Here is a 26,512-nt window from a genome sequence, read left to right as displayed (position 1 = left end):
TATCTTTTTTGATCTCTTTCTGGTTAATAACAGCAGAAAGTAGATGTGTTCATATTTTTGATCATTTAGTTCGATTTTTGTGATCATTTAATGATAGTTTCTCATCTTAAATTAGGTTTATATTTAGATATTTTATTTAATGTGTTGGGAAGTTCCACGAGGGCTTTACCTTTACTGCTTTATATTTACATCCTTATTAGCAATTTCCTAAATTTGTTTCAAGCTTTGCTTATGTAGTGGCTGATTGAATGTTTGCGAGTTTTATGGAAGGAAGGAATACACTCGTTAACAGTAGTCTTAGAATAGGCAATGTATTAAGATGTGTGATATTGGCTGGTATAGGCCAGGTTTGTGTTTTGAAAGGATTTACTTTGGCAAAACCTTGATATGAAATATCTATGCAGAGCCATGGGTGAGAAATTCTTCAAAAACTTTTATTTGAAGAAAACCATGTGCATATTGGCAGTTTCCAAGTAGATTTGGGTATATTTATCTGCCCATTATAGATCTTATTTTACGGATGAATATGCTAAGTGCTATTCAGAATTGTTTGGCCATATGTTGCTGTTTTTATGGAACTTCATTTTGCAGGCTCTTTATATAAATAAAATTATTCTCTTCTACCAAAAATGAGATGGCATGTTATAAGAGGAAGAGGAAAAGAATGTTGTTTCAAATGTTATACCTCTTGCAAAAGAGCAGATGGTGTTTGTATGTGGGCCTTCCAGTAAGTTATACATTTTGTTGAAGCTACTGCTTTCTTCCAGATTGCCTAAGTGAAATTAGTGTTTTTAGCTCTTCCAGAGTATGCTAGGTAATGTAATACTTGATAGCAGTATATTTTTTAAAAATTGGCAAATGGATAGAGTTGTATTGATCCTTTCTAGTTTTATTTTATGGTATGTATGTGGTTTTGTATAATGCAGATTGATGTCCGTGCGAGGAAGATTAGGGAAAGAGTTGGTTGCTTAAAATTTGTGTGTTGTGCTTTGGCAAGATGGGACCAAGTAGAGGCTGAATGGTCTAAAATTCCCTAAATCTTTCTTCTAGCCTTCTTAAGTATGCACGTTACACTTTTCTAGTCTGTGGGAACCTTCTTCAATCATCACAGCTTTACAAAGCCAATAAAGAGCAGTCTCTTGGTGATGTTGGCCAGCTCCTTCAACCCCCTTGGATACTTTCTGTCTACTCTCACAATCAGTTCTGTACCATCAATTTAACACTCTTTGTGGGCATTAAACTTGATACAAAACCCTGAAAAAATAGTTATTGGGTGAAAAATATCTTCCTAATTGTCTTTTAATGTGAAGTGTGAACCCCACTGGCAGTGAAGTCTTTGAGGAATTCATTGATGGGAACCGCAGGCTGTGTTGAAGTGTTAAATTATTAAATATGCCTTTTTTATAAGTGTACGCTAACACACTTACATCTGTGAATTACAAAACATCGTGCTGGGTGAGACTAAGGGCAGTGATTTACATTGTATTGCTGCCTAAATTAGTTAATTGGCTGTCAGTGGTATTTCCTATTTTGAATTTTTTGTTTGCTTGTGTGTGGTGTCTTTTTAATGACAATACTGGGGCATGTTTAAGAACTTGCTTCCTTTCCAATGATTTGCTTCAGATGGGACAAATACATATGAATTCTGCCCCAGAAACTCTCTTGCATGAATATTTGCAAGAGCAATTAACCAGAGGGGAGGAAAGAATATTGAAATGCTGTAGGTATATACTCAGCATCTACAATAAGCAAAGAATTGTGATAGGGACTTTTATAGAATATTGTCATCTTTCTGCTGGTACTAACTACTGCTGTGGGAACCATTGCAGAGCAACTATGTTATGAAGGAATTAACTCTGAGGAGGAACCTGGTACCTCTGGGATCACCTACATCCATATATAAAAGCAAAACATGCTCTGCCTCGGACCAATATGTTAGATTGTATCTGAGACCGAGTTATGGGAGCCTGTTCAAATATTAGTGGACTTAATCATTTAGAGGTCTCTGAGAATGGCTATGGAAAATAATTGACATAATAGACCAAGCTGCTCCTTTTAATTAAAGGAGACTGTTGTGATACAGAATGCCCTCTTCTATTGTGCTGTACATTGGATGATAGAAAGCGTTCAGCACCGAATGGAGTTACAACAGCCATTTAGACAGTCCATCTAGGAAAAAATACAAAGTTCAGATTAAAAAGGGATGGATAGTTATGTGATGTTGCTAACATACTGGTATCAAATATATGATATCAAATGAGAATAAACCCTACGCAAAATTATCTGTAAGACTACTTGAATAAGCGGGACAGATGTTGAAATATTTGAAGAAGCCTGGTCTCGTTTTCAGTCCAAAATGCTGGCCCAGAGCTGATGATTTGAACATGTATTTAACATGCAGAACTACTGGTTATTCAGTCTGCTTCCTCAGACACAGACAAGTACGTGGAAGTTTCCAATTTTGTCCCAGGATGCAGAGAGAACAAATGCAAAGATATTTTTAAATCTTATTGAATTCTTGAATTTCCTGTATATTCACATATATAAGGCAATGCTTGATGAGCACACTTTGAAGGGTACATAGTATATGGGCAAGTATTACTAGCTTGTGATTTGACTTTTCCTTTCTGCAAATTAAAGAAAAATGTAGTGAGCAAAGAGTTCTTATAGAGGTTATGGAGAAGATGATGCTTCTAGGAAAAAATTATTTTTCATCTCTGCAGTTCTGCTCAGTTTCCAGGCTTTCTGCAATGTTATAGAGCTTCTCTTGATTACTGAGTTGCAACTTCTAAACTTCTATTTTACTTGCTTCATCCACCTACTTGTAACGTTTTCAAAATGAATCTTTTCAGATATGCTTTTCACTTTCATTATCTGTCATAAAAAGTTTCACTTTCTTCGTGGTTTCTAACAACTGTTTTAAATAAATGTGGGTGTGAAAAGGTATGCATTTCCTATGTGTTTTAGCTGACTCTTCTGCACTATTAATGCTCCATGTAACCAAAAAAAAAAAGACACATAGACACTTTGGGCTTTCTAATCATATGCCAGCACTTTAGAAGTCTAAATTTGGAAATTGAGTAGACCATTAGCTTTGAAAGTATGACAGTTTAGATCTAGCAAATTTGCACATGTATGGTATATGAGGTTTTGGTTTTAAACCAGTTCTAAAGACCACTTCATTCTTCTAGAGCAAATATGATCTGCTGTACAAGAAAAAATAGAATATATTCTAAACCAAAATTGTTTTGTTTGTATGAAGGTTGAAAAATTCAAGCGCTTGAGAACCAGAAACTCCCAGGAGCAAAAGGTTTTCCCCGTGATGTGATTTCAGGCATAGGGTGCTTGTGTGGCATAAATATATATTTTTATTTTTTGTTCCTTGTTCCCTTTTACAGATGACTTGCTACTGTTTTAATTTTCTGGGAAAGGTATGCATGGCCATAACGCACACAAAAATATCATGGTAGCTCTGTTTCTTTGGGAAGTGATATGCAATGTAACATCTTTATCTTGGTTTTGGGAATGAAATTCGCTCTCGCGCATGCGCGCTCTCTCTCTCTATATATAATGTATAAATTATATATATGTTATATGCTAAGTATGCAAGCTGACAATTCATTCATGTATGTGTTATCTTGATCAGATAATTTTGTGGCTTTGGAATTTGAAAATAGGCCCGCAAAAGGCTTAGGACAGGAATTAAGTAGAATTTTTGTAAATATCTTAAGACAAATATGAAATGCATTAAAGGAAACTTGTTTTTCTTAAGAATTCTGAATCATTGAATTGTAGTTTCAAATTATGGGCAACTGAACTGTTTAAGCTAATCTCTCTTTTGAAATGGTTCTTAATGTCCCTCTCATATGCTGTTTGTGAACTGCTAAGATTGAATTGTGTTTTATTTTCTAGTTATTGATCTAATAGATCAGGGCTCAATAGAGTTGTATCTCTGTATTGGTATATGAGAGGAGGAACAGATCTACGGAGTGTGTATTTGGAAGGGTGAGATGTGAGGGAACTATTACCCAGTCTTCCTTTTTGTAAGATACTTGTGTCCTGATGTACAAAAGGAGGCTAACCTGGGTGATGCGGTGGTGGAGGTTTACTACAGGCCACCTGATCAGGAAGTAGTCAGTGAGGCCTTCTGTAGGTAGCTGGAAGTAGCCTCATGATCACAGGCCCTGGTTCTCATGGGAGACTTCAACCACCCTGAAATCTGTTGGGAAGAAAGCACAGCTAGGCACAAACGGTCAGGGAGGTTCCTGCAGAGCATTGACGATAACTTCTTGACACAGCTAATGGAGACGCCAACAAGGAGAGGTGTGCTGCTAGACCTTGTACTAACAAACAAAGACGGTCTGGCTGGAGACGTGAAGGTTGGGGGCAGCCTTGGCTGCAGTGACCATGAGATGGTGGAGTTCGGGATCCTATGAGGAGGGAGCAGGGCAATGAGTGGGATCACAACGCTGGACTTCAGGAGAGCTAACTTTGGCCTCTTCAGGGACCTGCTTGGGGGAATCTCATGGGGAAAGACCCTTGAAGGAAGGGGGGTCCAGGAAAGCTGGTTAATATTCAAGTATCACCTCCTCCAGGCTCAAGATCAGTGCATCCCTCTGAGTAAGAAGTCGAGCAAAGCGGGCAGGGGACCTGCATGGATGAGCAAGGAACTCCTGGCAAAACTCCAGCAGAAGAAGGAAGTGTACAGAATGTGGAAAAGGGGACAGGCCACTTGGAAGGAATATAGGGACGTTGTCAGAGTGCAGGGATGTGACGAGAAAGGCCAAGGCGCATTTGGAATTAAATCTGGTGAGGGATGTCAAGGACAAGAAGGGCTTCTTCAAATACATTAATAGCAAAGGAAGACTGGGGAAAATGTGGGCCCGCTGCTGAATGGAGTGGGTACCCTGGTAACGAAGGATACAGAGAAGGCAGAGTTACTAAATGCCTTCTTTGCTTCAGTCTTTACTGCTAAGGCCAGTCCTCAGGAATTCCAGACCCTGGAGATAAGACCGAAAGTCTGGAGAAAGGAAGACTCTCCCTTGGTCGAGGGGGATCGGGTTAGAGATCTTTTGTCCAAACTTGACATCCGTGGGCCTCAATGGGATGTACCCACAAATGCTGAGGGAGCTGGTGGATGTTATTGCTAGGCCACTCTCCATCACCTTTGAAAGGTCCTGGAGAACAGGAGAGGTGCCTGAGGACTGGAAGAAAGCCAATGTCACGCCAGTCTTCAAAAAGGGCAAGAAGGAAGACCCAGGGAACTAGAGGCCAGTCAGCCTCACCTCCATCCCTGGAAAGATGATGGAACAGCTCCTCCTGGAGGTCATCACTAAGCATGTGGAGGACAAGAAGGTGATCAGGAGAAATAAGCATGGATTCCCCAAAGAGAAATCATGCTTGACCAATCTGATAGCCTTCCATGATGGGACAACTGGCTGGATAGATGAAGGGAGAGCAGTGGATGTTGTCTCCCTGGACTTCAGCAAGGCTGCTGACAATGTCTCCCGTCACATCCTCCTAGGTAAGCTCAGGAAGCGTGGGCTAGATGAGTGGACAGTGAGGTGGCTTGAGAACTGGCTGGATGGCCGAGCTCCGAGGGTTGTGGTGAATGGCGCAGAGTCAAGTTGGAGGCCTGTAGCTAGTGGTGTTCCCCAGGGGTCAGTCCTGGGTCCAGTCTTGTTCCATGTATTCATTGATGACCTGGATGAAGGGACAGAGTGCACCCTCAGCAAGTTTGCTGATGATACTAAACTGGGAGGAGAGGCTAACACACCAGAAGACTGTGCTGCCATTCAGAGGGACCTGGACAGGCTGGAGAGGTGGGCGGAGAGGAACCTCATGAAGTTCAACAAAGGCAAGTGCAAGGTCCTGCACCTAGGCAGGAATAATCCCGTGTACCAGTACAGTCTGGGAGTTGACCTGCTGGAAAGTGGCTCTGCAGACAAGAACCTGGTGGACAACAAGTTAAGCATGAGCCAGCAGTGTGCCCTTGTGGCCAAGAAGGCCAATGGTCTCTTGAAGAGTGGAGGAAGAGTGTTGCCAGCAGGTGGAGGGAGGTGATCCTGCCCCTCTCCTCAGCCCTGGTGAGGCCTCACCTGGAGTACTGTGTCCAGTTCTGGGCTCCCCAGGACAAGAGAGACATGGCACTACTGGAGAGAGTCCAGTGGAGGGCTACAAAGATGGTGAGGAGGCTGGAGCATCTCCCCTATGGGGAAAGACTGCGAGAGCTGGGCCTGTTCAGCCTGGAGAAGAGAAGACTGAGAGGGGATCTCATCAATGTGTACAAGTATCTGAAGGGGGAGTGTCAAGAGGATGAGGCCAGCCTCTTCTCCGTGGTGCCCAGCAACAGAACAGGACAAGAGGCAATTGGCATAAACTGAACCACAGGAAGTTCCATCTGAACATGAGGAAAATGTTTTTTACTGTGAGGGTGACAGAGCATTGGAACAGGTTGCCCAGAGAGGTAGTGGAGTCTCCTTCGCAGGAGATATTCAAAACCCGTCTGGATGTGATCCTGGGCAATATGCTCTAGAGGGCCCTGCTTGAGCAGGGAGGTTGGGACTAGATGATCTCCAGAGGTCCCTTCCAACCTCCAACTGTTCTGTGATTCTATGAGGAAAAAGTATTAATGTCCAAATTATGGCTGAATTATTTTTAGTCAGAAAAAAGCATACTCTCGACGCTGTGTAATTCACATATGTTTGGTCTGTCATTCAAGTATCAATGAGAGATTTGAAAGTTCTGTCTCCTGTTCCATCCCTCTCAAGATTAGGTATAGTTCTGAAGAATAACACTAATGTGCAAGATTTGAGTACTATTTGCTGGTCTATATGAGACTTATTACTGTTTATGAAATAAAATGTCCTTCTAGTTGTATAATATGTTCTAGGCGGCTAAGCCTAAGTAATTTATTCCTTTTTCTTTTCTAGTGGGTAGTTTGTGTGATTCAGTTCTGAACCCCAATTCTTGCTATGTTTAACAGAGATGCTTCTCATCCTTCCTTTGTTTGAAAGGAGCTTATTAATGACACTTCATAGAAGGATGAGAAAAGAAGCGTTACCAAAAATGAGAGGGGAAAATTGTCTTGACCTTTAGTACTTATTTTCAGTACCAGTTCAAAAGTGAAAATCACTGATGTCCAGAGAAGGCATAAAAGTGTCAACGTAAAAGAATGTAATTCAGTTTTTCAGAATTGAAATAAATGTGACTCAAATGGAAACTGTAAAGATACTTAGATCTTAAGGTCACATTAATGGATATATGAGTTTTCTTCTGTATTAGAAGGATTACGTTTACACTGTTAGTTCTAGAATAAATTAACTGACAGTTATAGGAAAACTTCAAAGTTTATTAAATAGTTCTCCACGTGGAATATTAATCCGTTTACTGTATATTTTTTGCTCTGGAGTTTAGAGTCTAAAAACCTCTGTCGAGTTATCTTGGGCAATGTAAAGTCTTCCAACCTGCTATTTGAATGAACCTCTTTAAAGGGTGGACTGGCACCAAATTATACTGGTTTAGAAAGGAAAGTGGAAAAAAAACAGTTGTCTCTGACACTATATAGAGGAAATTGCTTATTCTGGTATGAGATGTGCTTCACAAACTCGGCTTTAAAATATAGACTGAGCCCTGTCCTGATATGTTTGGAATGTAAACTTGGGTAGATAATTTGCAGACAAAAGGAAACCAGTGATCTGGAAACAGGTAGCGTTTGAATGATTCTCGGATGGAAATCTAGACATGGAAGTTGTCTTGTCTCTATTAGCTAAATAACCCAACTTAGCCACACTCAGTATGCAGCTAGTAGTTACTTAATTTACAAGAAGAAATGTCAATATTGACTCTGTCTTATCTGATAATCTTATTTAAACCAGGGCTTTTTAAAGACTATTTATTTCTAATAGTCCTACAGGCACTAACTGTACCATAGTGTGCAGTAGTGGATGTGGGTGTGGGATCTGTTTCTCTGTTTAATCTTCAGTGCTGCAGTATAATAATCAGGGTCTTCAGAGATCTGCATTGTGTATTGGTAGTTACTGCAGCAGGTTATAAATTATAAGGAAGCAATGAAAATTAAATTGGCCGGAAGTACTGCAGAATCAACCCTGAGCCCAGTTTATCAGGGCCTCACATTAAGAGCAAGAGTACTAAGGAAAGAGAGAGTTAGTATTTATCTATGATACTGCTAAGGAAAGAGAGAGTTAATATTTATCTATGATACCGTAAGATGAGAGTGTTTGGGGCTTTTCCAGCCTACGTTTTTGAAGGGTGTTAGCATTTTTTGTAGTACTCCGTGTTTTTCACATGCTCCCTTGGCTGTGTCACATGTACTGAACAGCAGATCAGACTCAGCCAAAATAAATGTGCACAGTCTGAAACTTAAAGGCTTTTGCAATCAGATGTAGTGAAGTTGTTAACTATGTTTGAGAGTTTGTTCTTTTTAAAAATTGATCTTCCTTTAATAATTAAACTTTAATATTTCAGAAAACTTATTTGTATTAGTAGTAGGCTATTTAAACTATATGCCTTAATTTGGCATCTTTTAAAGCATTTTCATTATCAAACTAGTGTCTTTCCATTATCTGCATGTGAAAATCTAGACAAGATTTGTTCCTTTCCCACTATCACTCACCTCTCTTTAGACTTCTGGCCTTGTTTTATGCCCAAGTTGCTAGGACTGTTAATACATTAGGCAAAATAAGAGAATTTACCTGTAGTATGTACCAAATTCAAAATAAACTGTTGTCTGAGGTGCTAGGCTTTTGCAACAGCTGCTTTGCTCAAGCCATTCTGGAGGCAGTGAAACCCAGGAATCTGGATTTACAGCTTGACCATGCAGTGCTTAAGCAGCCAGGGCTCTCGCTCAGCAAAGCATTCATATTTGAGATTATGCACTTCCTTCTACTAACTCAACAAAGTAAAGGATGTGGACTTCATGGAGAACACTTGCTTAAATCTCACAGACTTAAGTTCTTAGTGAGGAGATGAGTATTTGTTTCCTGAAGAAGGATCTGCGATCATTGCCTGGAAGAAGGTAGCAAACTCAGATTATTATAAATGCTTCCTAAATGGCTAAGGCAAAATATGGGTGGTCAGGATGCCCATGTAGTGCTCTGAACGCTTTAGCCACCCAGTTGAGCTTTCCTGGGTGGAACGCCAAGAGCTGATGCAGCGCCCCAAGTCCTCCTGTGTGCAGGGTCTCTTCCACGTAGTGTTTATATGCAGATTAGCATTTCCCTGGCGTAAGGGGTGGTACTTAGAGGCATGAAGTGAACCTACCCTAATAATGCAAGGATACAAAATTTGCGTCATCTTACATCACCGAGCATAAAAGAAATCCTTTTAGTTAGTAGTAAGAGGTATGCTGAGGAGGAGAGAATGGAGGCTTTGAGTTATTGTTAAACAGAGCAGAAAACCATAAAGGTTGGGCTGGAATAGTGGATGCATAAGAAAAGTCTAAATTGTTGAAATGCTTTGCCATAGTACAAAGCAAAGGTGAGATTCGATAAAAACGTGTTCCAGCCAAGGAAACTGGAATGTATTTTTATTCAGTTCTTTCCTTCGGAAGTGGCTTTCTGAATTGGATTCCCAGTGAGAGTTTGTGGAAATTTTTATGCATAGGTAACAAAGAGTCATGAACAGTTTATTTCAGTTTGATTTTGCTGATCTGTATGTGAGTACAGTAGCTTTAGGCAGGCCCGTAAGGATTCAAAAATTTTTTTTTCCCCCTAAAATTCAGCTCATAGTAGTACTATCAAATTCAGTTTCCTTTTGACAAGCAAGGACCTTACTTATGTGGATAGCCAGAGAACTGCTGCTCCGTAGATTAGTGATGCATGCCTGTTTTCATCCAAAGGTCTCTGTTGTTAGACTGTAGTGGACTTAGGGTCTGACATGCTGCAAATTTGATAATTTGAAGAGAATTTAGTGGCAAAAAACCTCTGCAGAGCTTTTGACTGTTTTCTCTCTAAAGCCTTTGAATGTTTTAACTAATGTAGACTTGACAAAAATTATTTGCTTCTTCCTCCCCTTAAATCGTGTGATACACTTGGACTAGAACAAATGGTCACCAACAGAGGTGTAAATTAATGCTAATCAGCTTACAGAATGATTTGTCTAATTTGAATTATAAATCAAAGTATTTAAAAAACCCTAATATAGTTATGTTTTCATGTATGTCACTGGAACATATTTTCTCCTACCTAGTTCCTAGGTAATTGAAAAGCATATTTCTGTAGGATCAAAATTAGAATGCCAAGGGTAAAGCTAATGTTTTATCCAAGTGGAAGTTATATGTTATTACTATAATCTCTATATGGTTGTCATTACTGCATAAAAAAAGCAGATGTTGCTGCTGTGTGCCTTCCCTGCTGGAGCAAGCCAGGAGCCTTCCTGAGGATGCGAGGCGTGTGGCGCTCCCTGTGTTCTCTGTGTGCTGATGCGATGGCACTGCTGGATGTCTTTAATGGGACTGGGAGATGTTAAAAACAATTTTCCAGGGATTGTGAGCCAGGAAACAGGAAAACTAGTAGCATTATGAAGGTGACAACAATAACAAAAATTGTTTTCATTACAGCTCTGATTTTCTCAGCTTGCTGTCTCTTTTTGCCCTTTCCTGTTGCTGTGTGTGAACAGAGGTCTGTAGAGCTCACTGGCCCCCAAGAGAGGGAAATGTTGTTTAGCATACCAGAGGTGCAAAGCATTCAATATGAGTCTTTAAAGACTCTTCTTGTTGGTTGAAGGACTTCCAAATGCTGGGACATCCATCATATTTCCAGGTGAACTGACTGATGGTTTACTGCGGTAAAATAAATAATGGACACATTATTTCTGGATATAGTTTAACTAGTTTCAGCTGCTGCAAGCCACTGACTCTTATTATACCTCTGCTAGGATACCCTCTGCTGTTTAAACATGGTGCATGAGGAAAGATACTAAGGGGGGAAAAAGGAGAAGAGCAGATTTAATTTCACCCAGAAGGCGGATTTTCCTGGTGCATTAAAAAGTTATTTTTAGAAAAACCTTTTCTGAATGCATTCAGAATTGGTTGTTTTGTCTCACTAAGAAGGCTATTTGTTATGTATTTCTGCAGTCTTACTTGGAGGCCATGTACCTGTCAGTATTCCTCCTCTGCTTATTGAAAGAACCAAAGATCAGTCTTTTTAAGTCTTCATGTGGTGCTTGGAGTTCATTCTCAGTTGACTGAAAATCAATTGCAGCCAAATCTAGAAGAGTGAGCAGATAATACTTTCCAGGGCACAACCATGTCCTGATTTGTATGGCCTATAATCTCCACGCCTAAATATTTGACTTTTGGCTTTGTATTAAACTCAGATTATTCTAATCATCTATAATCCAGAATGCTATGCAGAACTGATCAATTTTTGTCATTATTTATGAATTGTTATCTGCAGAATTTACCCAAGATTTTTTTTTCCCCCCCTTAGATCACCGGATGTAGTTGTTATATGTCAAATCTCATTTAAAAACATGCTATCCTTGGAAGATTGTTGCCAGCTTGCCTTTATTTGCTTTCTTCAGGTTTTTAATATATTTGGTGATGATGGTGGTTTTGTGTAGTGCTAATTTAAACTAGGAGTCCTGTGATCCAGTACAGAGGGAACTGAGTAGGATTTGGCAGACTGGGTCAGTATTCAGATGTGCCACTGCTTAAGGCTGCTTTTATTTTCTGTGCTTTCACTTCCTTGTCGGTAAAATGAATGATATTATATTGTCTCTGTAAAGCTATTGGAGAAATTTCAGTAAAATGCAGTGAATTAGATCTAATTTATTACAACTTTGTACAGTCACATGATTTAAAAAACCTTTGTGTCACTAATTAACAACCAAAATTGTAGCCTTGTTAAGGGAATGACAGAGTTTTATCAATGGCAATCAATGCATCAGGAATGAAATACATGGCAAGACATTTGCTATGGTTGTGAGTACTTGAAAATACAATTAAAACAGACAAGCAAAGGCAATATAAATAAATTTGACCATATTTCTTTGCCTACTCAGGCTAGTGGCAAAACTTGTGTTGATTTGAATAGCAGTAGGACTACGCCTGTTTGTACCAAATATTCATGGTTTGAATATAAAGGCTGAAAATGGATAATTGTGGAGACAACGGTGTGCTTTGTCAAGCAATGTTAATATCCTTTGTGCTGTAACTGAATGCTAATCCGGTATGGACAATGTTGTAGTGTATCCGACCGACTTCCTGTGAGCCTTAGTTTCTGATCAACGGCAATGCAGTCCGCTGTCACTAATGATTCTTGCGTCCCAGATCTTAATGTGGTTCTTGAATGGAAGCTCTTAACAATACTTGAATGAAAGAACTTCACAATGAAACCTCTAGCTTGAGCTCTAACCAGAATGATTTACCTTTTTTTTATTATTAGGAAAGCTCTGCAGGTATTCAGTGTGTCATGAACAATTCCTGCGTCTGGATTGTTTGGGGGACTGACTTTTAGTCAATGATAAACATCTGGTCTGATTTAGACAATGATGTTGTTGCAAAAATGGATTCTCTAGCAGATGGATGCTTTGGTTTATCACCAGAGGCTGACCAGCATAAATGAAATCTCATTTTTAGGTCTATCTGCGTTCAGTTAGATATTCATGTTCTGGGTGTGTTTTCCTTGTGAACAAAATGCTTAAGGTAGGAAGTGTTGTTGCAGGCTGAATCACTGGGAGGAGCTGTTTGTTACAGCTTTTGTGTTAAATTGGCAGAAAAAGACCAATGAGAGTACGGGGTATTGAGTTAGGGAAGATATATATGGAGCTAAACATACTTCATGACTAGGGAATATTGTGCTTTAGCAGAAAATGCTCAACAGATTTAAAACAGAGGAAAACAACAACAAAAAAGCCCCTTTAAGAATAAGCAACAAAAAGGACCAATTCTTAAAATGTAAAATACGAGTGCAGTTACTCCACATTATGCTAGTGGGGATTTCCAATGAAAAATGAAATAGTGCAGTATAGGGCACAGTTCGTTTTTTGGAGAGAGGGTAGTGAATGGGGGCCTAAAACAATTTGATGTTAGGAATACGGTTCAGATTCCTTTCAGCTAACTAGATTGAAGAATATTTATAGAGAGGAAACACCATAGAAACCATAAGCTTCAGGTCCTGTTCTGGACTTCTGAAAGGCACAAAATCAGCAAAATAACTTAATTGAAGACTTCATTTACTTGGAGTTCATGAAGCCTTCATTACTATGATAGGGGAGGCGTTCGTGTTAGTGGGAGATAAAGTTCTTGGATAGACTTCGGGGCTTAGTATTTTGCTGCAAGCAAGAGGCTCTGCTGTTTTGACCCAAAAGTCCTGTCTTGGTGTGTGACAGGCTACTGGAAAGTAGAAATTCACTTGTGTACTACACGGGTAGTAATTGTACAAATGCCTATTAACATATTGAAAAGCTTGTGAGTTCTAAATAATGTAAGAACAGTTCATACCACTGGAGTACTGAAGGCATCTTTTTTCCCCCCTTTTAAGCAGTACTCTTATTATACCTAGAAGATAGCCCAGCTCATAAAGATGACTTGTATTTGTATCCTGATATGATGGAAAGAAAGGGGGAAAATCCCTTTGTAAAAATTCTCCACCACTGTCTCCATAATCTCTACTTGAGTGAGCATCAGCCAAGTGAGAAAATGAAAAATTATAACCTGCCAAGCATCAGTGGCAGATTGAAATGAAAAAATTGCAAGTTAATAATAGTGATGCCTCAGAAAAATTTCCTGGCCAATTTAACGTTGCTTTATCCAAGGTCACATCTTGCGGCTGATTATTTTTAGTAATTTGCGGATGAAGACTCTCTTGTTTCTTATGGCAAGTCAAGATCAGGAAAATGCCAGGTACAGTTTAAAACTCAAGGTTATCAATCTTTTCAAATAAAAAGTAAATCATGTTCCCTGCTTATTTGCTTAAGGCTGAGCACAGGAATCATTTCCATTTTACTGAAGTGGAAAGCCTGTGCTCTCCTTTTTGTTAACGATAAAGTCGGTGTAACATGAAAACTCACAGTAGAGTTAAGGTGACAAAGGGGGTTGAGAGTAGAAGGGAAAACTTGGCAGAGTCTCTTCAGGGAAAGCGTCTTGCTTCATCTTGCTAATGTTTGTGTGACTTTTTTTTTTTTTACCTAACAGTATTATAAAGAAAGCAGATTATATTGTGCAGTGTAGAAGTTTCTTAAAGAATGTCAACCTATTGCAGACTAATGCACAGTAAGTGCACAATAAGTGGAGTCATGTGAGACAACCCAAGGACTTTGAAGGAATAGAAGTTTTAAAAAAAAAAAAAAAAAAAAAATTGTGACAGCAGTTAGTCTTAATGTTACATAGGAAAAACTTGCTACCAAATTTGCTAAGCATTGGTGTACTGTCACCAGGTTTGAAATAAACCTTCTTTCATCAGTTGGGATGTATCATTATTTTGGGGAAACTACTGTTCTAGGTCTGTGGTCTGATGGGCTATGTAAGTTGTAATCTTCTGTGCTCTTGTTTTAATGTGGTTCTGTGGCCCTTTTCAGTGAAGAGTATGAAATATCCTGTTATGCTGAGTCTACACAGTGGTTCTAGGGAGATTTTGTGGTTTCACAGTGGTTTGATGGTCCAGAAGTCTTGTCTGTGGGAAGTTGTTTTTCAGCTGCTGAAATGCTGCTGCGTAGAGAGGAGCGCAGTGGTTCTGTCTGAAAGTCTGGCATGGAAAGTGAAAGTGGAGGGAGTATCCTATTTGCAAGTAAGAAATGGCTTTCAACTCCCCTTTTTTTTAATGTATAGATCTTCTGTATCATTAAAACAACTATGAAAATCCTTAAGTAGCTCAATTCAAGGACTCTCCAAAAATTTTTACTTATATACATATGAGAGTTTTGTGAGCTGGTGGGATTCTGTGTGGAGATCACCAAAGGTGTCACTGCAGTGATTTCCAAGAAGAGAATCAACTTGCAAAAGGTGTGATTGGGCATCTTTAACGATCACAGGTTTCAGAAGCCCAGATTTAAGTCTTAGCCTCCAGGACAGATTCTGCTGGGGTTCATTCAATAGGAACTTGATTTGAATCTTCAGCAATATTTCATACTGCTACTAAGCTTTCCATTGAAGTTCCCTATCAAATCACTCCTGTACTGTCAGATTTTTGAGATCTGATAAGGTCGCTGCTTGAACTGCTTAGTTTTTCTAGCTGTCATGCAGTGCACCATATCGAGTTAGTTCAGTAGCCCTCCTCTTACGCACGCTGGAGTGAAGCTGTGAATGTATCAATCAATGCTTGTTTTGGTATATGTAAAGTAAAATGAAAATTCTCTTGACAACCTCTGTCTGTTTCATTATCTCTTTTCTATCACAAAACTGTTTTTTAAAGTTTCCACGTTTCCTCAAACTTTTGTAGCCAGTCGTTGTTCATATAAGTCAGCTTTATGCCAGCAGCTCTCTCCTCTTCCAAATAAGATTCCATCTAATGCAGTAGGTTAATCTGCTGCACTCCTGTAGCAGAATGAATCTGCACTGACATATCCAGGCAGTTGGGCTGGCAGACCTCTGGACCTAGGAGCAAAAATGCAAGGGAATGAGACTTCAAACTCGATGTTTTTCTGCTGTGTTATTTTTCTTGCTCAAAGTAGTTTAGCTTTAGGATATTTATGAAGCAAGCAAAGCAGTTTTACTATTGTCATTCTCTAGCATAACTCAGTCTTATCATTATCTAGGGTTATACTTTGTCAGAATTTGGATATCGGATAATATATGTTCTGTCCCGGGCAAGCTAGAACAGTGGTTATTGGATTATCTTCATGTATGGAGTGTAATCCCTTCATTGCACTAGATGATACTTTTCCCGTTTACACTAAGCGCACTTTTCATTCATCTAGAAAAATGTACATGTCTGTCAAATTTTAAGTATGCACCCTTTCTAGCCTTTTTTTAATGGCAGTGTAATGAAATCTTAGTGCAAATTTAAATTCATCCCCTTTTTCTGCGAACATACTTCTAGTGTGATGTGATATATATATTTTTAGTGTTGTTAAGAGATCAACATAAGTGAGAAAAAATAGTTGATATCTGCACACAGTTGGGTGTGAGCTTCTCTTCATATCTGCCAGGACTAGACTGGACTAGTTGCCCTTTATTCCTCTTATGGCAGCAATATGGTCTTGCACATTGTTTTACATTCTCTCCATGGGGATGAAATGACAGGCACAACTTTTTTAGGCTTGCTCCTACACAACCAGTTGTACAGATCTGCAGAGGGTACCTGATGGATGTAGAAGATATCTATAATTTGACTTGCAGTCTGACTTCTGTGTGTGTGTGTGGTTTTTGTTTGTTTGTTTGTTTTTTTTTTTTTTGCCTCCTGAGTGCGTGCACCAAACAAGTGGTTTGCCAGCTAAGATGAGGCTGCGGCATGCACATGTCAGCATCAGACCATTTTTGCTTGCCATTGTGAAAAGGAAGAGCCTGACTTCTTACTTTTCAGGAAGCTTAATGCTTGCAGGCAATCTGTGCTGTCCTCAGCCGAATGCTAATAATAGGCTCTATAGGGGAACTTTTGTGCACTGATGCACTTAGTCAACAACTAAGTTGCATGAAGCAAAAGTGGACTTCACCAAGGCAAGGCAGAGAAAGATAAGGTTAATGCAAGAACTTGAACTATTTTTAGGTTGGTTGGAGTAGATCAAGGCCTCTTCAAACACATTAACACTTTAAAATAGAATTAGAGCTGCACTGTTTTTTCTGTAGAAATCTTTTAGACTATTTAACACTTTAAAAGAAGCTTTTTTTTTAAAGACTATTCTGTGTGGCAGACGTTTGTATATAAGGGTTCTAGACTTATGACTATGCAGCATCCAAATTGTTCATTGTAATTGGTCTTTCTGGCCTTAAAACTCACGTAGATTCTTGGAGACTGTTGGGATTTTTGTTTGCTTTGAAACAGAGTTTTAAAGTGTCTGATCCTGTGTACACGTTTGTATGTATTTCTCTGATAGGGCTATAAATTTCAGAAGCTAGTAATACAATGATGGGAAGGGTTCATAATTTAAAATAGCTTTTCTTTTTAAAGCTTGTTTGCTGATTATTAAAATGTACGAAAGGAGTCCCCGACCCATTACAAAATATTCTTTTGCTGACAGAAGGCATAATGCGTTTTGATGGCACTTATAACTGCAGTGCTTCCCGAACAATTACTCTGTAGTTCATTTTCTTATTGTTGGCATTATATTTGCATGTTACATTTAACTGAAAATGGCATGCTTGCTCTTTGCAGCACTGGAAATGCTTAACTTAAGAGCAAATGTGTATTTCCTCCTCAGGTAAGCAAACATTCAGATATCCTGAAAGGAGAATGCATTTTATATGAGCAGTGTGTGTTCTTGCACTTGCCTGTTATGCACGCAGTGTTATACAGCTACACTTTTCAAGTTACAGGCAATCCATCCAACGGTGGATTCTGACTGCTTGTTTGTTTGTTCAGCTACCCTAGTTCTGGCTGCAAATCTGATACTGATGATTATGAAGCTTTGAGTTGTGGCAGAAGTTTGTGGTCAAGTGTTGGCCTTTGTCATCGGATTTGTCGATGTTGCTCCGCTTCAGTTTAATTGTCCTATTTTATATCAAGTGAGGTTCTAGCTCAGTAGATGTACCAAAAAAGAAGATGGATCTTGCACCAAGACAAAGAGATAATTGAACTTTTCACTTGTAACTGAAGATGCTTGGTTGCATAGGGCTGAAATAGGAAGAACAGCTACAGAGGATGAAGACAGACGTCATGGCGATATACTTTGGCATAGAGGGAAACAATAAATTCATGAATAAAGCATGTTAAAATAACAGTGGGAGGTTGTGGTTTTGCCTCTATTAAAGTCAGATCTGTAGAACTAACTAAACCAAGCTTTTCACGTAATAGATTTGGGCATTCCAGAAATTAGTCATCTTGATAGATAAGTCAATTTTGTATTTCAAGGTTAAATTACCCTATTTAAAAAAAAAAAAAAAAAACCTTTATATGCTTTCTAGATAAGTAGTTTAAACGGCCTGTCTTGACAAGAAGCCTGAAACTGATGTGAAGTTTTGGGCAAAGATCATTATGTTAATGCAATGTCCACACAGTTTATTTTGAAGAGAGAGAGAGAGAGAGAAGAAGGCAGCCTGTGGTCATTCTTGCACTGGATAGGAAAGAGCTATCTGAAGCAGGTTGGCAATGCTAAATATTCCCCATTTTCTTTGAGTAATGTTATTGTTGTAATGATTCTTTTTTTTCTTAATGTCACAGCTAAAATGTTGTTCAGAGAGTGAAACACAATAGATAAATGCTAAGTTAGCAGTTGTTACTTATTAATATGCAGTGATTGTGAGTTGAAATAGTGCTGGGTAGTGCACTTAAATCAATTTTATCATCTGACCTTGTTTTTATCCCTTATATTATCTTCTAAAAGGTTTCTGCTTAACGGCCCTGTATAATGATTGGTATTAATTTTTAAGCTAGCTGCAGCTACTTATTCTGTACGGTTCTGAATCCTTCCAGTGTGCCTTGTTGTGAGCTGGATAAAATCCTGTTCTGTGATAGCTTTCCACCAAGTCACCTTGTCAGCTGTGGTGGGAAGGCTCCCCAGACAAACTTCATTTGACTTGTCTTATGGCTAGAACTAGCAGCTGGAGTGAAGCCTTTCTAGTATGAGCAGAACTGGGAACCGGGGTGAAACTCCAGTTTGTGTGTCCAGTGGGTGATCGCTGGATGGGAAAACATTTTGCTTGTTATCAAGCTGGGCAGTAGTCATTCAACACATGCAAGATTTTCTGTGGGACTAGCCGGCCTTTGTAAGCTGTTAACGCCCATCTTTTTAGTGACTAAATTTTAAAAAGTAGCATTTCTTTGATCAACACTTAGTATTTCTTTTTGTATTCAAGATAAAATTTGTGTGACCTTGTGGGGGGGAAAAAAGTGAATGAGTACAAGATCAAATTTCATTATTCTCTTCACAAATATGTATGCATGGTATATCTGAAAAGCGAGGGAGGAAAAAAAATTCCTTTCCTATGGGTTGAGGCTTTTTCCTTTCCTATCCCTTTTAAACATTTGAAAACACTCTTTACATGATGCTTAAGCTTCAAGTCAAAGTTATGAGCTGCTTTAGCCAGGTTTGAGTCCAAAAATGAGACCCAAACTAGGACAATAACAAAGTGACACAAAGATTGACTGCACTGTACTTGCTGGATAAAGTGAAAACTGCTGAAATATAAATCCTATATCCTGGGATTTCACTGTCTGCTGGAACTAATCTCATTAACTTAAAACCACCTGAGGCTTAAGAGAGATATACACTGCCGTGGGAAATTATATTTATCTCATCCTAGGGCGAAATCCTTTCCCTCCCCCAGCTTACCTTACTTTTGACTTTGCCATTCTTGAATTACCAGGTCATTTCTCCCCCATGGGAAAGTCGTCATAGCTCACAGCAGTGCAGTTACTCTGTCTAAAGTTCACCGCTATGTGAATGTGCAGTTCACTGTTTTAAGTTCTTTTTCTGAAATAATTTTCTAAAGAAAGCAAAGATTAGGAAAGTACTACTGCATGGTAGCAGTTTACTTAAATATTACCCCCCCTCCCCAAAAAACAAAACAAAACAAAACCCAGTTCCTTCAGAGTTGCAGGCACAGATTCTGAAATTAAAGACAGGAAGGAAAACATCTTGTTGGAAATGTTTAAGAGTTTATAGCCAGTGTAACCTAAATACAGGTTTCTCTTTAAACAGAACCTCTTCTTGAAAAGAAGTTAAATCTCCAGTAACTAGTAATTAGAGTCAGAAATTTCAAATGCAGAGTTGTAATTTTAAATGCAGTTGAGCAATGCCAGTGAGACAGCTGTGTAATGATGTGGTTCACTGTTGCGCTGTTTGGATTGAGGCTAGATCCCAAATCTCTATGTTCAGTACTGAACTCTGGCCAGTAGAAATGTTCCCATTGACATGAAGGGGCTTTGGGTGAGGCCTTATCTGATAATCCTGTTAGACTTTGCAGAGGGACAAAACAACCTTGTTCCAGTGTCTCTTAATGTTCGTTCATTTACGGGGTGAGGGGGGTGGGGGTGGGGGGAGGGAATCAATTTTGGGCTACCCATTAACTGCTCAAACATTAAAGGATATTAAGGAGAAACGGAACATGAAAGCTCTGAACTAGCTCTCAAAAACAGACTTAAAAACTAGTGGTCTGATCTCTGAGCCAGTATGCAGAACGCCTTCCGCAGCAAAAGCGTTTCACAGCGAGCCAGGCCCTCAGCTTGCTTCTTCCAGAAGATAGCTCATCATGCCTGCGTTGTGGAGGGAACTTATTTGCAGATCTCTTGCAGAAGTGCCCTACTACAGCTTTCTCCTTTTCCTTTCAAGCCACTGAGCCTGTAGCTGGCGTATTCCTACTAACGACAACTCATGACACATGAATCTCAGGATAGCCAGGGAAATGGAGGTGCCTGTTTCACTGAAGAGGAGAAGTAACTGCTCAGTAATACTGACTACACAAGTTCTGTAAAATCCAGTTCAACTCAAAAAAAAAAATGGCTCGTGGATTCGAGTAACTATTGTGTTAAAGTTCAATACTAATAGTGGCTCATTAGCCCTAAGTCACCATGTTAGCAACCAGCCATTTAAAATATCCTGTATTAATAGCATGCCTATAGGGACAACAATACATACAGTTGCAATTGTAGAGCATTAAAGTAGTAAAAATGATATAATATAGTGCCCAATTTGTGTCTCATCCTTACGGTATGAGTGGAGCCCAGGACGGAAGAGTGGCATTGCAACCCTCTGGTGTATTTATATAGTGGAAAACATGAATAAAGACTTGAATGTTCAAAATGTGCTTTTCTGCCTTCCAGCACAAGTGACATGTGCTTCAACACCATTTGATTGGCGTAACTGGTACATTGCATGAGTGTTGGTCCCTATTTCTCCCATTGATGTCATGAAATCTGGCCACCATGAACCTCACTGTGGGGGCCAGATTTACAGAATGTGTTTCCCTGGTCTTGAAAATAAGACACATTTGAGAGAGGCCTGCTTATCTCTTAATTTACATCCAAGGCTGCCCTGCAGTTTCAGGGAGTTTAAATGGGGCAAACAGGATGAGTGTTGGGGTGGTAAGGATGCTTGATTAGGGCTTTTATTTTATTTTTATTTTTGGTAGGGAGGTTATTTGTTTGTATTTCCATGTTGGACCAACTAATGGACTAATTCATGCTTGATTTAGCAGATTTTAATAGCAGGTGCATATTAACTACGATATACTTAAATGTTTCTGGTGCTGTTACTAATAGACCAGGTCAATTAGAGCCGCAAATAATCAGGTGTATAGTGCTCATGTATTGTGATTTATTTGGAGGCCTATCGGAGTTCTTCGATAAATTGCACAGCAGTTTATTGGATGAACCTTAATTTTGTATGCAAGGCAATAAAACTTAAAAGTTAAGCTTGAAAAACCAAGAACAAAATACAGGGAATATTCTTGCTTATATTTTAATGGGCTTCATTGTTCCTGTATGTATCCTCTTAATATTTACTGTCTTTGAATGTCCCAGGGAGCTAGTGTGAAATAAGTGTCTCATTAGAGAAATTTAAGGTAATATGATGAAATAAAGATAGGCAAATAGTAACAAAGGTTATTCATGTGTGTGGGGAAGAAGCAGCCGTGTAAACTTACCAGGCCAGTTGTAACTGAGCTATATAGTGCTAATTATGTATCGTCATGTTGCTATCTAGATATAACAGAACTTGACCAAGTATTGTTGTTAACTTGATTTATTCGTTGTTAAGTAATAAAGCGGTTATGGATATTGTGTTGCTAAGATAGAGCAACAAGCGTATACCATATATTGGTATATGCTTGTTGAACTCTACATTTCTTTCCAGTCCCACACTGGTAAGTATAGCATACTCTAGTTTATTTAGTGAGGTACAGACAGTTAATTCTTAAAATAGCTAAGGAGCAGGAACCTGACACCTTGAATGATTTATGTATTTTCTGTGTAAGCTTATTTCTGTTTTGTAACCTTTAAAATGTAGGTTTTATGAGTGGTATCATTAAAATTTATACTCCCTTTAGTATGTGATGTTAGTCGTTATTGCTCTGCTGTGCCTCCCGATCACCTGTCTGGATTATAAAGCAACCTTCCTCTGAGCTAAGGTCTAATTTTTGCTCGCTAGAGTAAATGTGCATTGACTTCATTATTTCTCAGTGGTGCTCCCATCCTGAGGCAGAGGTCAGAAATGGGCCTTTTCTGCTTTCCATCCAAATGTGGAAGGTTGCTAGGAGGAACCGTGTATTTCTCGGAATGAAATATTAAAGATCTTTTGAGCATTGATATTAATCACAAGAAACTGTCACAGAACTTGTTTTGAAGTATACTTTATTTGTGTTTGATAACTTGCATTTTATCAGAATCAGAGTGTGAGTAAAAGCTTGAAACTCATCTGTATTGATATGTGCAGTAGGTGATTGAGGGTTGCGCTGGGCCTTGTCACGTTTTTTTAAATAGAAGACATAGAAGACTTGCTTGCAGCTTGCGTTGACAGACCTTCTAGCAGATTACATTAGCTCCTCTATTCTGTAATCTGCTAGAAGGTCTGTCAATGCAAGCTGCAAGCTTGCATTCATTGCAAGATCCTGAAGCATGGCTTACAATTCCATCTTCTCTCTCTGTGACATCCGGAATATTTTTCTTGGAGCATAGATTGAGGAGTTTTGTTGTGGTTGTCTTGGTGTGTGTTTCTTCCCCCTCCCCTCCCCCCCCCCCCCCCCCCCCGGAAACTTCTGTAATTTGAGCAAAACAGCTAGGATTCAAGCTCCTCTTGGCATCACCAGTGGAAGAGTGTTATTTTTAAAAAACTTAATGTTGTCCTATTGATTTTAACGAAAGATAAAAAAGATAAAACACAGTTTAAACGGGGCCTGAGGCTGCCGCAAGATATTTAGTACCGTCATCTAGTTCCATTTAAAGAGGATGTATGATGTAGTATGAGAAATTAGGTTTCCTCTGAGGGGGGGAAGCTATTGGTAGAAAGCTTGAATGCTGGAATTTAAGTCCTTTAAAGTCCTTTATTAAGGATAAGAAATGTAATTTGACAAAAGTGTTGTAGGCATGCATTTTTTTAATCACCATGTGGAACTGTTTTTAGTTCTTGACTTTCTGCTCGATTCAAGTTAGCCCTTATAGTATGGATTTTTTTTTCTTTTTTTTCTTCAATCTGTAATAGGACACAAGTATGCAAAATATTGATAACTATTCCCATTCTTCAAGACCGTGGCTTGTGAATGTTTCTTGCTCCCTTTGTTTGGGAGCTCTTCTCCACAACTGATGTCAAGGAACTCCTGATTCTATAGAAACTTTATGTATGGAAAAATTGACAGTTCAACAGTGCATTGTATTGCCTGTTGTATCACTTAAATAATTCTAATTATTAAAGACCATGGCTCAGTTCTGCTAATCCCTGTCCCTAAGAATGGATCGTGGTACCCTCGTGTTACCTTGGAAGATGAGGTCTGAACATGTGGCACGTAGTAGAGCAGAAACGCCAAACTACATTATTTTTTGTTTGTCTTTGTTTAGATTTATAGCTGCTCTGATTGAAGGTATGTCAGAGTAAGTGCAGTCAAACTTTACCTCTTCAAGCCGATGACTCTTTCCTGAAGCATTTGGGATAGTGCTGCACGTTCTATTGCAATTATTAAAGTTCCCCTCTCTGCTTCTGGTTCCAGAATGATTATTTTCTCAGTACTTATAAGGCAAGTTTCACCTCTTGTTACAAATATCCCTATTTTTGCAATAAAGAAAATGTGAACATTGGGGTTTTTGCGTTGAGTCCTTCTAGTAGCACAATCCCTAGGGTTCGAAAGGAAGCTCTGTGGGATGTGTTGCTGTCTTTCCCAAGAGCAAATTAGGTCTCTTTCAAGAGTCTGGGTTCCCCCCGTGCCCACTGTGACTAGTCTTTGAGTAGAGTAAAATATTGCCCTATATCAGTAGAATTAATTTTACTCTGTACTATTTATGTTTTAAAATCATCTATAGAAACAGTTTATTCTCCCCATTATGAGAGGGCTTCCATACATAAATATCAGTGAGGGAGTGAAGAAGGTAGGAAGGAGAGCTGTGATGCTGATTAGAGGAGGCTGAGTTAAGTTTTTCATAGGGTTAATGCTTTCCAAATTGAAAGATAGAAGATTGAAAGTGAAAGGCACACTCCTTTTTGAGAGAAAGTGTTAGAGTGGTCCTAATGCAGAATCTCATTAAAGCAACTGTCAGGATTCCTCTATTTTACCATCACCTCCCCTATTCTGCAAGAGGCAACTGTCGTTCTGAGTGAGCGTGCTGCCAAAGAGGCATTTACAAATAAATGAAAAATGTCACAATTGATTTTGCTTCTTCTAGAGTGCTGTGTGTCAGCTTTGTCACAAACTCTGTTACTTTCTTTTTCAGATTTTTTGGCTGGACATGAGAAGTAGCTTTGGATGGTTCTGGGCTTCTTTCTGTTGACCCGGGGTAAGTCCCCTGGGTTATGACTTTTTATTAACTTTTGTGCAACAGTTAGATAATACTGCTATTTCAATGCTTTTAAAGGAAGAAATACCAGAAACCTTTACCGATGACCTGATGAATGTACCTCAAAACTGCAGGATGCAATCAGCACTTGAGATGCTGCTAATACAAGTTTCACTTCATAGTTTACGCAGAAGTATTTGTGTCTTATGGTAATTACCTGAAAAATATTGCATGCAACAGTGCTATCCATATAAAGTAGACAGCTATGTGTTTTCCTTTGTTTCTAAAGAATATATAATACCTCTAAGTTGATAGTGTGCTTTTCCTCAATTTTTATTTATAGCTTCTCATTCACTCTCAATATATGTTATATAACTATTAAAGTGCCTACTTCTACTTGTAAAGGTATCAAAAGGTAAGCTATTTTGTTATTTATTTACACGTTTGCTAGCTGGGTAAGTGAACTTAATAGGCATTATAAATAGACTATTTTAATGCAAAATGTTAGCACGAGAATGCAAATCTGTTGAAGTTTCATTATAAGAAATATTTAAAATGGTTTAGATGCAGCAGAGCATCTAAACTGCTGTCACTTTTAATAAAATATAATGTCTAATTAGTTATTTTCTCCTTGCACTTCAGTCTTGTGACAGCAATCAAAATGGAATATTTTACTGAAACTGCTGTGAAGGAGAACCTCTTTAACATGTGTAGAGTTGCCCGTGACTCCTTAAATAGGAGTTGAAGGTTCTTAAAGACGGATCTAGCGCTACTCTTTAAGAGCAGTCTTTAACCTTGTTTCTTCTGTGATATCCAGTAGTGAAATGCAACTGTTCAAGAAATGTAACATGCAAATAGCAGTAAGAAAAGTTTATTACCACTCTTCCATTAATTTCAAAAGGTAAATTTACCTTGTGTAATAAGAGTTGTTGGGTGCCTCTCTGTGTGGGTATCTCTGAAGAGATTCAGCAGGTTCCCACACGCTTTTCAATCTGCCAAATAGTGCACCTTTTATATGACAGGGCACACTTTTTTTTTCCTTATAGCATACTTTTAAATGTTATTGAAGCTTATCACTCTTGCTAATAGCAGATTTTTGAAAAACAGAAAGACTCATGAAAATTACATTGCTGTTGTTCTGTTCTTACACTCTCTTAGGAAATCCAGCTCTTTTAAGGGAAAACAAGAACAGGAAATGGTGTTACCTGCCCTTTGTACAGATTTATTTTCTGTTCCTTGTTCATCTGGGATAGTAATATAGCCTGGTTAGCTTGAGGTTTTTACACTACAGAGGTTTATTTGTATTAATGTATGCACATTTGTCGGATATTTCTGCTTTTTAATGTGAAGGCTTCAGATGAAGATTTCAGGTATCAGTCACGTTCACAGCCAGTTTTTACAGCTCAGATATACCTCGGGCTTCATTAAAATTAAACATGTAGGATTTGTTTTAAAACAAATGTTAATGTATCTATATCTAGAATAACTTAACTTTTCCTGAGATTTTAGGATTTTTATTCTTTTAATTAGAAATCAAAATTTGGTGACTGGAACTACCCAAGAGCACCCATAAACTGTACTTTAGACAGACTCTTGTTTATATTAGTACAAACTTTGGAGTGAAACTTTTCGGAGGTCTCTCTAATAATCATGTTGCATTATCTGCAGTAGGCTGCCCAACCTTGCTTTAATTTGTTTGCATTAAAAGAAAATCTGGGCCACAAATCTAGAGCAGAGATGGAAAATGAGCTCTGGCAGTGTAATAAAAACTGAAGACATTATAATTTCATTGAATAAACCAGATGGTTTAAGGCTGATATATGTATGTAGTTATTTATTATTGTTACTATAAGCAAAGAGGAAGGAAGAAAAAACTAGAGATGAAAATGCAACAGAAATCTGGCATTATCAGTTGTAAACACTCACCCCAGCCCCACCTCTCATTCGAGCTTTAACAACTCAAATTACTGTGGCGC

General features: G+C 38.7%; 1 protein-coding gene across 8 annotated transcripts in view; it reads left to right on the top strand.

Moving 5' to 3' along the window:
- Window positions 1-26,512, top strand: part of NAALADL2 (N-acetylated alpha-linked acidic dipeptidase like 2) — a 524,823-nt gene that overhangs the window by 6,858 nt on the left and 491,453 nt on the right. For 6 of the 8 annotated variants that reach the window (XM_068954255.1, XM_068954257.1, XM_068954254.1 and 3 more), the window contains exon 2: window positions 24,474-24,536. Coding sequence is in view for 5 of the 8 variants with exons in the window: in XM_068954257.1 (XP_068810358.1) it covers window positions 24,506-24,536 (31 nt within the window). In the remaining 3 variants the exon portion in view is untranslated. Of the gene's footprint in view, window positions 1-18,117; window positions 18,200-24,473; window positions 24,537-26,512 lie in introns of those variants that run through there. The other 2 variants (XM_068954265.1, XM_068954260.1) reach the window with 1 other exon arrangement.

Source organism: Struthio camelus, chromosome 9 (genome assembly GCF_040807025.1).
Source record: "Struthio camelus isolate bStrCam1 chromosome 9, bStrCam1.hap1, whole genome shotgun sequence".
NCBI lineage: Eukaryota > Metazoa > Chordata > Aves > Struthioniformes > Struthionidae > Struthio > Struthio camelus.
The sequence above is the reverse complement of the archived record's forward strand: the minus strand, read 5'-3'. Positions and strand labels throughout refer to the sequence as shown.